Consider the following 15,866-nt stretch of genomic DNA (forward strand, 5'->3'; position numbering starts at 1 on the left):
ACACATTCCTCACCCTGCCCTAAGCTCCATTCTTCCCCTGCCTCTTGTTGACTCTGATTTTTCCTTTTGTGCTGGTGAATTTTCAGTGTAATAGTAGTGTAAAATTGCCCCATTGTTCTTCTGAGCTCTTTGGTGCAAGGGGGTTTAGTAGCAATCCTATCTTTGCAGGGGGAGGGGGAAGTCTAACTCATGGACGGAATTATCCCATTAGTCGAGGGGGGAAAACTTTTTAAAAACTTTAAGTTAAGATGCTCATGTTTAGAAACAGCAGTCTTTGGGAAAATTCATGCTCGATCATAATTGAAGTACAAGAATCACAAATAGCTTTATGATAGCCATTCTTAAGCTTCCCTTAAGCTTTGTTATTTCCCAAGATATAATCAATGGATAATGGACTTCAGGCACTTACCATTATCTGGGAGAATGTAAGATTTGGTCACTGCTTTTACATTTTCTTTTGATTTTGCTGGGGTTTTAGACTCTTGATTTTGTCCACGGTTTTCCTTTCTCTTTGGGGGCTGAGGAGAGGATACTGTGTCACCTGTGTCAGTAGATTTTGACTGGTGTGATCATTCCATCAAATAAGACGAAAGGAGAAGAAAAACAGTAGTTCACTTAATTTGTGAAAACTTGAAAAAGAGCTTCCATGTATCTCTTCCAAATGCACACATACAGATGCTGTTCTATTATCAAATATTCTTGAAATGTATTACCTAGACCATGCTCAATAATCCACTTCCAAGATGGGGGTGGGTGGACTATTCTCCTGTGACACCAACACTGTTTCATTTTTGGTACCTGCTGAAGATGCTTTCATTTAAGCAAGCCTTCCCCAACTGACCAGCCACTGTTTTATTGGCACAAACAGATTGTAAAGGTTTTGTGCTTCTTGTTTTTGTACTTTCCTGCCATATCTGAAGAAGAACTTTTGTTTGCACCCAACAAAGGAAAATGACAACCCATATGATGGAAATAAACATAGTGTATTATATCTGATACTTACGCTCCCTTTAGACTTTCCAGATCCACCGATAGGAGGTAGTGAGGATGATTTAGGACTGTAGGAACAAATAATAATAATTTAAGTTCTAAACACTCAAAACATTCTCAGTATCATGAATTGCTATATTAAAATAGCACATCTATTACCAACAAAGTTCATGGCATGCTTCCAGGCATCTTGGGAAGACAAATGATTATGCAATATATTTTTAAATGGTCCACCAAAGAATTATCATACCCTGTCCAAAGCAGGTTGTAAATCTAGTAAAATCTTATGAAACGTAACCACTACATTAGTTAAATTCTGCATTAGTAAGATGATAATAAGTCTAGTCTTATATGTTATATTATGTATGTGTTAACCAGGCAATGCTCAATAATCTCTGCAGATGTAGATGACCTCAGCACTAAAAAGACACCACACTTGCAAGGGTATTGTTTTTGCGTTGTACAATGATATATGGAACAGGTGAACTTCTTCATTGGTACCTTTCCAGTCAGGTGTCACTCTATCCTGTTTATTATTATTACCAATATTTTAATTAGCAAAAAAAAAAAAACACTTTTCCACTGATATTTTGTAAAATAACATTTTAAAATATTTCTGCAATAGCACTTAAATGGAAAAGCATTAGAACACAATTCTATGGTCCTTGGAGAGCATCCATAGGGTTTTTTGGATTTCTCCTCCGGAAGCTCCCCCCAAACTGCTACAATTTTGGGAGGGGTTCTCCAAGATCCGATACTTGGAAGCCTGCAGGATAGGCTTCCATCAAGCAGGCAGCAACCCAAGTGGGCTGAGCTTTTAGAGTGTGTGTGTTTTTAAATATAAAATGATTAAAAATCCCATCACTGTCTGCACTGATTCGCATGGGAGAAGGGCTGTACCCCCAAAATTGCTGGTAAGGTGCAAAGCCCCTGCAGAATAAATTCTGTGACATATATGAAATAACTGAAATGCTATAAAGAATTCCAACTATCCACAGTCCATGGTACTAAAAAACAAACTGCTAAAGAGCAGTGCTAGTAAAAAGACCTTTTTTGGGGTGGTCTAAGGAAGATCGTTGTGAAAGATACTGACTTTTTAAACTGAGCCAAAATACATTTGTTCAAGACGCAATAGAGACCTGAATGTAGAAACTCTTGAACTGAGAATGCCTGATTTTACAAGTTATTCAAAGGGGAAGCTTAGATTCCATGGGGAACCACGGAGATTAGAGTAGCTCAGTTCACACAACACATTTCTCAATGGTGGTTTTAGAACTCCACAGTGGAGTTTTTACACCACCATAGAGAAATGTGTTGTCTGGCAAGGAAACATGCAACGATGGAGTTCTTTTGGAAAACACAACCGTTGTGTTGCGCATTGTGTGGAGGGCTCCGTGGAGTTTTCCATTGCATTGAGTTGACTTTTCCCACTGGCTACAGAGTTCCCTGGCAATAGCAGCAAAAGGAGCAAGTGCCCCTCTAGCAAAGCCACTGGGATTGTGGGTTGTTTTTTGTTTTTGTTTTTTGCAGCAATGGCTGATGGGATACCATTGGGAGGACCAGGGGAGGAGAGAGGGTGGAGGAACTGTCAATGAAATGTCACAATGGATTTTACTGAACTCCACAGTCACACAATGGTGGAGTTAGAACTTGTTGTGTGGGGAGTACCTCTTAAAAACTCAACCATTGATTGGAGTTTTCACCCTGCGTTGACTAACATGTTGTCTAAACGGAGCAAGTGGCTTAATATACCTTTGGTGCCTCTTCAGTCCATCAGAAAAAGCAAAGCTGTTCTTTATCACCCTAACCTGTTGACTTGGATCCAACTGATACAATACATTCTTTGTCCACACTAGTAATCCCAACCATTGCTAGGTACATGTTCATAATGGCAGGAATAACATGTGAATTAGGCAATCAGGGATACAAATATCAGCAGCAATTACAGCTGCACTATACAGTCTAGTCTTTCATATTCCTACAGCACCCTAAAGTTAGTAGAAGTTTATTTATGACAAAACATGCCAATATCTGTGATTTGCTGTAGCAGGTATTTGGATTGATGACATTGTGCTAGACATTTTTGTTCATAAATATAACGAGCACAAAAATACATAAACTTACCCATAAGATCTCCTCATTGTTGACTTGCTGAAGAGTAATTCACTATAGGGCAACTTCTTAAATTTGTCTCTCCCAACTGCTACATAAAATTGCCCATTTTCCAAATCCAACCCACTCTCAACAGGTTTTCCATCTAACGTGTAGAGCCTGCAAAATGCATGTATACATAAGTTCCATACTGAGCTTTTTAATAAATGCTTTTTAATTAGTGAAATGCAACTCCCCACGCTCCAAAGAATAAACGAATCATTGCATCAGATCAATTGACAAGCCCAGTGATATACTGTGACTCTTATTCCAAGAGAGAAATTATTTCCCCACCATAGGAACAATGTCAATTAGATAGGAAGTAATTATTAGCAGAACCAATAGCAGGGACACCCCCAGTGGTGTCTTGTTCCCATTCATTCAATGAAGCTTGTATAAGAGAAGTTCTCAGTGAATTTGGTCCAAAATTGATGCAGAAAACTAGCCTAATCTATCCATTTAAATTTTACAAGCTGACTTTTTCAGTGACTTTTCATGTGGTCTGTTATCAGTGCTTCTCAGCATGTAGAGTCCTTTTCTCCTTTTGCTACAAACTATAATACTGGTGCCCGTTTTCTACAACAATGATTAAAAGCGGAGTCATCAATAAGATCAGACCTAAACAAAATTAGAGAAGCAGACTATTGCAAATATTACTTAATGCATAAAAGTGTAAATTGTTAATCTATGACTTATTCCTCCCTAAACCTCTAAAATTTCAGTTTTTCTAGAAGCCCTATTTTTGTGTGTGCGCCTGCATTCTTTCATTTGCAAAAAACCAGCCTTGGCTTCAGCATTTTCCTGTCACTTTAGAACAATCAAAAGGCAAAATTACTGTATCTCTTATGCTAAGTAAATAATTTCTAGCTCACCAAATTGCTCCATACTTGCACCACTAAATAAGAACCACTAGATGGGATGTAAGTCCAGCTTATTTATAGTGCTTTTTAAAAATGCTGATGGGAAATTGGTGCAATTTAAGGATTCAGTAGTCTGCTGATCAAACTGAAATCAACATAGATATAAACCAATTTCATTTAGGACTTGCCAGATTTATATAGAACACAGGGATTTGTTAACTACTAGAGCTTACCATAATTCCTATAGCATGGGCAGGCTATTGTGCATTTAGGCTGTGATCCTATATACATTTACCTGGCCGTATCTCCCATTAATCTCAATACAGCTTACTTCTGAGTAGGCATACTTAGGATTTCAGTTTGCTGAATTTTTTATATATTACATTTCTGTGCCACCCAAAGCTCTCTGGGTAGTTCACAACAATTGAACAATTATTGTTTCACATGCAGAACACAGAACTCATTACAGCAGAGGTCCCCAACCTTTTTGGACCTATGGGCACATCTAGGAATTTGAGAAACTGCAGTGGGCACTACCACAAAATGGCTCCATGGAGGATATGGCTAGTCATATAATGGCTACTGTAGGTGGCTGGTTAGTCAGAACTGAGAAACTGAGTACAAGCAGAGGAAGGATATGAACTCCAAAGCCAAACCACATATTTCACTCCACAGAAGCACAACAAAATGCACATTTAACGTTTCAGTTCTATGCATGTTTATATGGAAGACAATGAAAATTACTTCTGAGTAGACCTACATAGGATTGTTCTGCTCATTATATCCACATTCAGCGCCAAAGGAAAGGCAAATGCCCCCAGCTCCAAAAATGTCTACTCTGCCATAAGAGCCCATGCCCGGAAAGGTGTTCTGTGGGGGCAGGGTGATGGCGCTGGAAAGGGAGAGAAAAAGAGCAGGGCTTGGGGCTGGGAGGAAGAACTAGTGAGATAAAGAGGTGAGAGGGAAAGAGCAAGGCTAGGGATGGGGAGGAAGGAGTAAATAGTGAAAGAGCAAGGTTAGAGGCTAGCTGGGGAAAGAGGTGGTAGTGAGGCTAGAAGCTAGGAAGGAGGGGGAAATAGCAAGGCAAAGGGGTAGAGAGCAGAGAAAGAGCAAAGTAAAAGGACTTAGGAGATGCTAGCAGCTGCAAGTGGCAAGAGACAGAAAGAGAGCAAAGGGGAAAGGTCTGGGTGGGCAGAAGAAGATTGGGGATGGCTAGAAAGCAATTCTTTCCTTCTCTTCCTGCCTGCCACAACAGTTCATCAGTGGCAGGTTCAGGAACAGGAAGGTAAACAAGTTTTGACATTAAAAATGAAATTTTGAAAGAGGCATGGAGTGGAGAGCTTTGTGGGCACCACGGCACCCACAGGGGCCATTAGAGGTCCCCATCGGCACCATGGCGCTTTTGGGAACCTCTGGTGTGGCGTGTCTGAAAGTTACATGAACTAGGGTGACAAGTAAGACTTTATAGGAAGTTGGAAATGCAAGTCTTGGAACTGGAGATGAGGAATACCGCTGAGTCCTTTGACAGGCAATATCGAAGAATGTTGGCATTATTGTGCTTGTTCAGTGATATTTATAGAAGAAGCTGGTGGTAGACTCCGAGGCTGCCACTGCTTCTTTTTTATGAAGCTTAATATTAAGGTTGGGAATGGAAGATACTCTCCCTGTATTTTTACCAACTAGCACAGGCAGCAGAAGCTGGAGCAACCCTACGTTTTATGTTTGAGGGCAGCTCCCTTTTGTCCATGGGAAATATTCCATCCTTATTTATTTATTTATTTATTTATTACATTTCTATACCGCCCAATAGCCGGAGCTCTGAGTTCATCCCTGTAGACTCCACATCTCTGTAGCAAGCTCTGGAGTGGTAGGACCTGTTTAGATTGGGTTGCAGAAGTCACAGTGGCCAGGGAGCTTTGCTTTGGTACTTACATTTTGTGGTGGTGCCCAAAACAGTTTCTCAACTTCCCAAAAGTGCCCAAGGGCTCAAAAGGGTTGGGGGGGGCTGCTCCACATTTTCCTTTTCCTATCCAATAAACTAAACAAGTGGATTTGCCAATATTGATAGATAAGTGAAAGAGAGAGAGAGAATTTTGGGTACTGTGGTTCATGTTGACCAAAGATTTGCTGCTCCATGGTGATGGTGGTGATGCTGTGAATTGGTTGTTTCTTTCTATGCCTTGGAAATGTCATGCACATGTCTTACCACCTCTAAATTACACTTACTGATGTGTGCAATTGACGGGAAAGACCACACTGTATTGTTCAGATCAGTCTTGGCTGTACCGAATCCTTAATACTGTATTCATTTATTTAATGAAGAGTTTTATCTTTATCAGTAACAGCAGCCTTTACTGGAACCTTGATTAATGATAGTCCAGTTACCATAAACCACAGTAGCTAATTTGTTAATTATTAAACAATGATACATTTCACTCACTTGTTTAGTCTGTTCTCTTAACATGTTAAGAAAGCGAATACAAAAGCTGGATTTATAAGAAACCAAGAAGATATTTTTCAAAATGTGTTGTTCAAATGTCTCACATTCTGTATGAAGTCTAACAAACAATCAGGAACCACATAAAATATTGTGGGGGTTTCAAACAAAACTTTTCTCCTTTTAGACTGCCAAAATACGTGGAGGGCTACAGCTCCCATCAGCCCTAGCCAGCATCATCATCATCATTATAATAATAATTTATTTGTTACCCGCCTCTCCCTCTGGATCGAGGCGGAGTACAACACAAATAAAAACACCATAAAATACATACAACTAATTCAAACGTTTAAAACCAGTGCATCATTAAAAGCAGCACACCATTAAAAAAGGCACCTGAAAATTCAACTGGATAGGCCTGCCGGAAGAGATCAGTCTTTATGGAAGACTGCTGAGGGATGATGGGAGTTGTAGGCCAAAATAAGTTGCCCACCCCTGTACTAGACCATAGCTTACCTCCAAATTAGGACTGGATACCCAGGTCAGACTATGGTTTCCAAGTCTGGTATAGCAGCAAACTATGGTTTGCAATAACCATAATTTGCCCGATTCAAATGTCACAGCAAACTAGGTGACACAAGGAACTGAGGGAGAGAATTTGAGCAAGGTTGGGAAGGAGGAAGTACAGGAGCCCCAAACCAGTTTATAATTAATAAATCATGGTTTAGTCATGATGTTAGATCCAATACAATATGATTTTACCCCAAGCGTTGTGCCACAATTAACTTAGGATTTTGAAACAGGATAGTTGCAACTTTGCCAGATTAACTTGCAAGTTCCTTTAAACAAGTGGTTCCCAAAGTGGGTGGTACCGCGCCCTTGGATGTGGTGGGATTGCATAGGGGGGCATTAAGAGGCAAAAGGGCAGCAGGGGGGGCATTAAGAGGCAAAGGGACGGCAGGAGAGCGCTCGAGGTGGTCTTTTGCGAGAAGCGCCTCTCCAGAAGGTCTTAAAACCCAGGGACATTTTTATGAGAGAAGGTAGTTTGGTCCCAAGCCATATAGGGGAAGAATCCACACATGTATTAATACCGTTTAAGAAGAGTCCTTTTAACGGTGAATTGAAATGTTTCAAAAGCACCAAAACGCTAATGAAGAGACATACCCTGCTTGGTGTGCTCCGCCACGCCGGCTGCAAAACAGAGGCATTTGCTCTTTTTTCCCTCTCTCCCTCGGCAAGCCTGAGGCAGGTGCTTCAGATTTTGAATAAATATTCAATTAATTGTTACCGTTTTGAATTTTATTGTTATTATCTTCCTTAGTGGGTCATTGAAAACCGCTATTCTGAATAATGATTTTTATAGTGTAGGGTAGGGGACACTGGGCATGAGTTTGTGGAACCAAGGGGGCGGTTAACAGAAAAATTTGGGAACCACTGCTTTAAACCCTACAAATATGGCAAACCCATTCTAATAACAAAGTAACATATGGGTTTTGTAGTCTGTCTATATGGAGAGCCACTTACAGGACTCTATTAGCCAGTAGCATTCCATGCAAGACCACAAAATAAATACCACTTTTAGGTGCCGCTGCTGAGCATCAAGGGAGTACATCGGGAAGGTTCATGCACTTACCAAAAGGAGTGGAGGCCCATTTCATCACCACTGCAACCTGGCCCTGCTCAGTTTGGTCGGAATAATGAGAAAACTAGAGTGGTGATAGCCACAATCTGCAACTTTGTCTTACCTGTGCACAGCCCCACTTCTGAGTATAACTTTTTCGGTAATCATTTCAAGAACATGATCCCACTGATTCAGTGCTTTTCTTGGGATGAAAAGACGCACCGCTGGGCTTATGAGGTCACCGTTAGCAATCAGGCTGAAAAGATTGTAGAAAGTTACAAGCAGTTGGGTGCATTGCAAAACAACACCGATCAAACTGCCTATCAGAAAATACTACTTACAAAATAGTACATGGCTCCTGAAGTGGCTTTCGAAATCGTGCAGACACATTGATTCTACTGTGAGTAACTGGCTTCACCTGAAGACCAAAAAAAACCAAAAAACAAATGGATTTATTCTGTATTAACTTGGCTTTAGGACAGTTTTGATAATCTTCTGTTATTTTACTCCAATACCATTTTTTCTAACAGTACCTTAAGATAAATTGTACCTCCATCAACTTAGCACATTTCATAGCACCCTGCACTTGTACTTGTCTTATATGTGCTTTTGTTGAATTTGTTTTTCCTTACTCATCAATCTCTTTATTTTTCCTCTTCATTGTGACTGTGTATTTCTAGCCACGACTGACCTGAACTTCAGAAGTTAATTAGTGTCCTAACTAATTTGCTAGTGGGGGTTGCCAAGTCACAGGAACACTGGTTTCCCCGTGTTGCCATCTTCTAATATCTTAGCTGTTTCTCATAGTTCATGCCCAGCGGCTTGGAAAGAAATACATCTCTCATTTGATACTATGGCCAAATACTAGTAGGCTTTTAAAAGTCTTATTTTTCTTTATAAGCTTTTCACATGTAAAATTGCCAAAATACTTTGCAAGTCAGTTTTAGGCCTGGTTTGGACATAATATATCTCAGCTTATTAAGTTGAGATGTGCTTGAGCCTTGTGTTCTCATGCCCCGTTCCTCCACCTGAGTATGATGGAAGACTTTTGGGGTTAATTTACTATAGTTGCCCATTATGTCCAAAGTAGCAAACTGTGGTTTACCAGACTTAGAATAAACCAGGATCTGAAACCGAGTTCAAATGATGATTTTAGATGGTTTTGTTCCAAATCTGATAACCATAGTTTCCCACTTCGCATTTAAAGGAAATTATGATTAATTAATGATTAATTGAAGGCAACACCCAACCACCAAGAGCAGAGAACATAGGCACAGTCCTTACCACAGGGTGTGGCAATTTGTGGCCTTCCAAATGCTTTGGACTACAGCTCACATCAACCCTAGCTAGCATAGTGAATCCTAAGGAACAGTGAGAATTGTAAGCGGATTGAGAGGCGTGGTGAATCAAGTGCACACACCCCAACAGGAAGGCCCCTACTATTGCCTCAATGGCCCCACGCTCCCACTGCAGCAAAAACATCCATGGGAGTGTGGCCAGCAGGGCTCCCTGGAGCAGCTGCCGCCGCCAGACCTCACAGCTTAAGAAGACACCTTAAACCACAGCTTAAACCACGGTAAATAGGGCCAAAAGCCTTATTCACCGTGGTTAAAGCCGTGGTTTAAGTTGTCTTCTGAACAGGGGCTTTCTAAGGGGCAGCTGCTCCAGGGAGTGATCTTCTAAGACAGATCAGCCAGGCATGCTCTTTGGAGACAAGGTGGCCCTGGAGACCACCTGTGTATATATGCACACACACGTGTGTGTGTGTCATTCTGACTCCTGGGTTCCACTAGATGGTGGACTATGGCTCAGAACACTATGTTAAAAATCCTTGAAAATAATCAGAACACTATGTTAAAAATCCTTGAAAATATACATCGCTCTTATTTCTGAACTTAGAAGAAATATAAAGGGAAAAAAGGAACCTCTCGTGCAAAGCACTTGAGTCATTACTGACTCCTAGAGGGACGCCTGCTTTCGCTGACGTTTTCTTGGTAGACTTTGTAGTGGGGTGGTTTGCCATTGCCTTCCCCAGGAAAGAAATATAAATGTGCACAGTAATCTAGGGGACAAAACTTTGTAAGGCAGATCTGAATATTTTCCCTTGTAATTACAGATCCATTCACTATTTAGCTCCATAGCTCATAACTATTGGAGCTGTGTGATTGAAACTCCCTTGATCAGTCAGTGCTTCACAGCTGAACACACACCCTAGCTCCAGTGAAAAGTATTGTGTGTGACGAAATATGAACACTCTGTGGCTTGGCAATGTCTGTTTCACATATGCAAGCCATAATAGTTTTTGCCGTCATCAAGTCATTAACATCGACTTTTTTCTTCTCTGGAATTGGAAAGCTGGTCATGCAGACTACACAGTGCATGCATACCTGGCTGACGTCCTCCTTTGGCGAGTAGTTCCAGGAACAAAAGGGGGGAAACTCACACAGTGTCAGCACTTCTACACATGCATTCTACAAGGTTCAATTGCACATCAAATGCACTTCTGAACCTTTTAAAACCTCCTTGTCAACATGTCCTTGCATTCATTGTTATGCAGACATTCAATAACCATCAGTAGCTAAGATAGACACTGAATACATTTACCCCAAGAAGAACTTTAGTAACCAAACTACATTAAAACATGGGACTGTTAATGAGAAGAACATATATTGCAGGTCTGAAAGCACAGCTTTTTCTGTATGTGACTTCAAAGGATGGTTGCCCTCTATGCTAGAGACCTAAAGGAGATTTGCATGAAAGTGCAATTAATTAGTTTCTATAAGCTGATGAACCCTATCAAAGCATTTCAAAAGCACACCATGATGTAGAGCATACAGACCATACTCTAGGCCAAAGATGGGCAACTTTTGCCATTCCAGTTGTTTTGGCCTACAATTCACATCAGCCCTAGCAAGCCTAGCCAATGATGAGACATGATGGCAGCTGTGGGCCAAAGCATCTGTAGGGCCACAAGTTGTCCCCTGCTCTGGGCCCTTGTGGAAATAAGCCATCCAGACAGTGAAGGGGTGGGTAGGTTATATGGTATTTGAAAAATTGTGTATCATCCAAATATAAACAGCATAACAATCTGCCTTTTAGATTAATCTCTAATGTGCTTTGGTCTGTCTGGAAAACAACACATACGATTCTAAAATAAGCTGTTCATTTGGGAATGTATGGTGCGAGGTAGGCATTTCTTTTGAGAATAATTACAAAGTAATGCTAATTTGTGCAATATGTCTCCTCTTGCACACTGAAAAAAAAAAAACCAAAACACAACCAAACAAGGTTTAGATAAGAAAAGTTATATTAAAATTAAAAATTATATCATATTACAGTCCTCAAAATAATTCACTCAAAATTTTAAATGCAGCATGATCAATACACACACGTCCCCCAAAACCTGCAAGTTTAAGACTAGAGTTAAGGCTATCTCATGTTGGCTCAAGTTCCACAAGGAGAAGAAATTGGAATCTAAGGGCAATGCTTTAACAGATGTCACTAATTGTGCTTGCTTACAACTTACCCTCCATGCACCCACACTTTTCCTAGGTCTTTCAGGCCCAAATCCAAACGGGGAGGATGGAGTGTCTGGGACCAGCAAAGATGTCTCACATTGTCCCGGCCCAGTATTACTTTATGAAACATCTTAATGTATTGCTAGAGAAGTCCTACTGTGAGTTGATCCATGCCTGCTTATTGCTTATAAGCAAGTACAATTTCTGATATTGCACAACTGATCACAGGGCACATGTGTTAAGGTACATGTTTGAGGCAACATGAGATAGCCTTAACTCTGATCCTAAACTGGCAAGTTTTTTAATCATTGAATTTCCCTGGTTTTCAAAAAGGAAACCTATTATAATCTTCCAGGGGGGAGGGGTAATGCAAATAAGTCATTAACTAAGTAGATGTGTACAAATGGATATGTCACTGTCACTGTATGACAGTGTACAAATGGATATGTCACTGTCACTTCTGAGTAAGCCTGCACAGGATTCCAACATAGCTTTTTCCTCTCTTCAGCAGTGATTTTTCAGTCAGTCCCTCAGCCTTTACAATTACCTCACTCTTGTTTCTGTTGCCAGTTCCCTGCTACCACTCCCCAAACTGTCAGAATGCTGAAAGGAATAGTGGAATTCCTCAGAACACTGGCACACTGGTAGCATTCTAGCTTCAGAGTGAAACGGAGCATGCCCAACATAACTTTACCAGCCGTTGCTGTGAAACTTTTAAACTGCTGCTCAGAATTTCACCAAACCAATGAAAGGCATACTTCCTTGACAAGCCTGAATAAAGTACATTACCATTTAGAGATATTTTCAAATATGCTCAGCCGTATATGAATCTATTAAATAATTTTAAAATATTTAAAATAATTTGAAAGACATTTGGTATCTTGAGCCACATCTTGAGTATGAAGTATACAAATGTGTATATTTACAGCATTTAGAACCAGTGTGGTGTGGTGACTAAAGTGTTGGACTGGGAGTCGGGAGATCCAGGTTCTAGTCTCTATTCGGCCATGGAAACCCATTGGGTGACTTTGGGTCTACCTCACGGGGTTGTTGTAAGGATAAAATGGAGAGGATTATGTATGCCACCTTGGGTTCCTTGTGGGGGGGAGGCAGGATATAAATGCAATAAATAATAATTTTGCAATATGGTTACTGCCATATAATGAAAACTAAAGACTAAACAGAAGGGAAAGAGAAGAGGCAGCCAGTATGTGGAGCATGGACAGAGTGGGAACAATCCTCTTTCATTTGCTGAGCAGCATCTCGGCAGTTGATGACGTTCACTTCATCTGGCGGGACTCCACCTACCCAATCCTAAAGGAAGGTGGTTTAAAGTGCTCTGTATGATTTGTGAATGCTGTTTTTTAGGCAGTGTATACTCTGCTTTGCTTGCTTCATGTACCACTGAAGGATCAAATCTGATTCCATGATAATCCAGAAAAAAGCTGAAAACACTTCTGCATGCATTTCTTTGCCGACTGGGCCCAGGCAGACTGCTTCTGTACACTGTCGATCAATTTTGTTATCAGAGCTACCTTTCGGTAGACCTATCCTCCATGAATTTCCCAATCCTTTTAAAAGCCATTTTGTTAGGGATTTTAAAGTAAACCACACAAACAAGTCTGTAACTCTGGTGTTCAGAGAATGACTCAGAATAGTTACTTACTAGTTTTATGCTGTATACACTGAAGAGCGTGAGAAAACACTTGAACCACCATGATCCCATAGCTGGGACAGGGAAACATAGCTCTGTTACATTTGTGCTTTCTGACACTGGCTTACCACATTGTGGTACCACAATGTTACTTAGACATCTATGAACTTACATTTTAACTTTGTAAATTTATCCCTCTACAAATAAACAGTGAACATGTGAAGGGAGAGATCAAGATCATGCTTACAGACCCCAATCCATCTGCACATCCTTCTGATCTTCTGAACAGATCCTGCAAGCTATATGCACATAGCTCTGCATTCAGAAGATGAGATAATCATGCAGAGGTCAGGAGTGGGGACAACATGTAGAACCATTCTCCCTTCCTTCCTCCCCCACCCCCACAAGCGCTCATTGGTAGCCTAAAAAAGTGATATTGGCTAGTCTTAATAAAGATATTCTTTAAGTAACTCTGCACCTTTGCTGAATAAGCAAATATTTGCTTAGACATCAATCATTTTTATTAGTTGCATCAGTTGCATGATTCTTTTCCCCAAGATTTTTATTTAAGGAAAAGCTCCCGCAGAAGGCTGAAATCTTGAGAGTTGTATAACAGAATCTGTATAACAGAAAAAGCATTCAGACAAAAGAATTACCATCAAAACATATTCCAGTCCCTGAGGACTATGGTCCTTCTTGGTGGTATTGACTCCCAATCTCCTGCCGCATGGTAGGTTACTGAACTGGAAGCTCTTGTGCAGATATGCCTTAAGATCCAGTTTCAGGTTTATAGTTCAGCTGCTCATATGTACAAAATGCCACAATATCACAGCATATGATCCTCTCAGGAGCCACAAAGTAATATATTAACCAAAGCAGCATCTTGGGAAAATAATTGTACTTATGCTCACATCACCATCGCCTTTAAATCTCCTGCTGGGGGTAAGTCATTTGGAGCATGCTGACATTGATCCAATTTACTCAACTCAGACTCAACTTTAAACACTAGTCTATAAATCAATGGGATTTGTATGCATTCAAATGACTTTAGAATTACAACTTCTTCAATTCTGAAATTGCTTGGCTGTAATCCAGAGATTGTCACAGCAGGTTGCACACATGTTAAGGATCTCTCAGGACCAAATTAGATGTTATAAGAGAAACATGGGCTTCCCAACCTAATATTTCCCTCATAATGCTAATATGAAAGCTTAGGCAGGTATTTGCAGTGGATATTCAGCAGAGGGGTGTGGGGTTTGTTTAACCTTCCTCTAGCCATGGACTAATCCCTGCAAAAGCCACCACCAGTCTGGCCAGGCTCTGAAACTGAAAGTAACCCCAAGAAAAGAAAGATTGCTAGAGATAATTGGTGGGTACATTTAAGAATTCCTATCCTATAATATGAACAACACTTCATTACCTTATGTACAAAATATCCCTTAATAAACCTCTTAGTTTACTTGTTCAAACTGTATCTAGTGCTGACGCCCACTGAAGCTTCTTATACCAAGCTACTAGGAGATTTTAAAGTATTCCAAGAGAACTGTGACAGCAGAAAAGGATCAACTTGGAGAACTCTGAGTTATCGTGACAAGAAGTTTCTTAGGCCCTGAAATATAAACATTGCTAAAAAAAGAAAAGAAAAAAACAATCCATAGGTAAAATCTTTACTCCCCACAACTATAACTGCAGCTGTCGTGTAATTAAAGAACGTTTAGAATCATCTGCCTTTTAATTGATCAATAAGATTAAAGAAATACAAGTTGAGATGACCAAAGCCTCAGTACAACTAACTTTTTGAAATACTGCAGGACATGTAAGATTGTTTACAATTTAACTTCAATCCTATACACACTTACCTAGGATAAGTTCCACTTACAATGGGACTTACTTCTGAGTTGTCAAAGATAGGATTGTGTTGTTAATAACCAAACAGTACCAGCAATTGGCAGAAGGAAGAGTCATTCTTAGTAATAAAATAATAATAATAATAATACTTCCCTACCACAATTAACTTGTCAGAGTCAAAAAGATAAACAAGTATGCCCTCAATCTGCAGTACCACAAATTAAAAAATGGCCTCCTCCTATTGATTTTTTAAATAGATATTAATGAATCTACTGATTAACAGCACAATCCTGTGCATGGTTAATCAGAAGTACACCCCATTGTTTCAATGGGGTTTACTTCCAGGTTAAGTGTGTATAGGACCGCAACATAAACCAATTTAGGGCACAATCCCATCTATATTTAGAGAGAGAGAAAAGTCCTACAACTCCCAGCATGCTCGCTGTAGGACTTCTTTTCTGCCTAAACATGTATAGGGGTGTGCCCTAAAGCTTGTAATTCTAACTGTAATTACTAATGGATCATATCCACACAAAGGGATGTTAGTAAAGTCAGTTCCTGGTTCCTACAGAAAGGAGGAATATTTTCTTAAAGATTTCCAACTAATTAAACTAAATATTTCATAAATTACACTGCATACTTGGGTATCTAACTCAGCTGGTGAGTGCCAACAGGAAGGAAGCCAATGTGGAGCCACTGAGAAACAAGAGGGAAGTATCAGCATACTTGAGGAACTCCAAAGTTTGGAGAAATCTGTTAAAAAGTCTGTAAAGACTACCTAAGGGAG

The 15,866-nt window shown here is 40.1% G+C and overlaps 1 protein-coding gene across 4 annotated transcripts in view; it reads right to left on the bottom strand.

The window, feature by feature from the left end:
• Window positions 1-15,866, bottom strand: part of DCDC2 (doublecortin domain containing 2) — a 44,793-nt gene that overhangs the window by 13,140 nt on the left and 15,787 nt on the right. For all 4 annotated transcript variants that reach the window (XM_063129785.1, XM_063129783.1, XM_063129784.1 and 1 more), the window contains exons 4-8: window positions 8,401-8,477; window positions 8,184-8,315; window positions 3,115-3,261; window positions 1,004-1,058; window positions 410-560 (exon numbers count right to left, since the gene is read on the bottom strand). In XM_063129785.1, coding sequence (XP_062985855.1) covers window positions 410-560; window positions 1,004-1,058; window positions 3,115-3,261; window positions 8,184-8,315; window positions 8,401-8,477 — 562 coding nt within the window. The remainder of the gene's footprint in view (window positions 1-409; window positions 561-1,003; window positions 1,059-3,114; window positions 3,262-8,183; window positions 8,316-8,400; window positions 8,478-15,866) is intronic.

Source organism: Elgaria multicarinata, chromosome 7 (assembly GCF_023053635.1).
Source record: "Elgaria multicarinata webbii isolate HBS135686 ecotype San Diego chromosome 7, rElgMul1.1.pri, whole genome shotgun sequence".
NCBI classification, from domain to species: domain Eukaryota; kingdom Metazoa; phylum Chordata; class Lepidosauria; order Squamata; family Anguidae; genus Elgaria; species Elgaria multicarinata.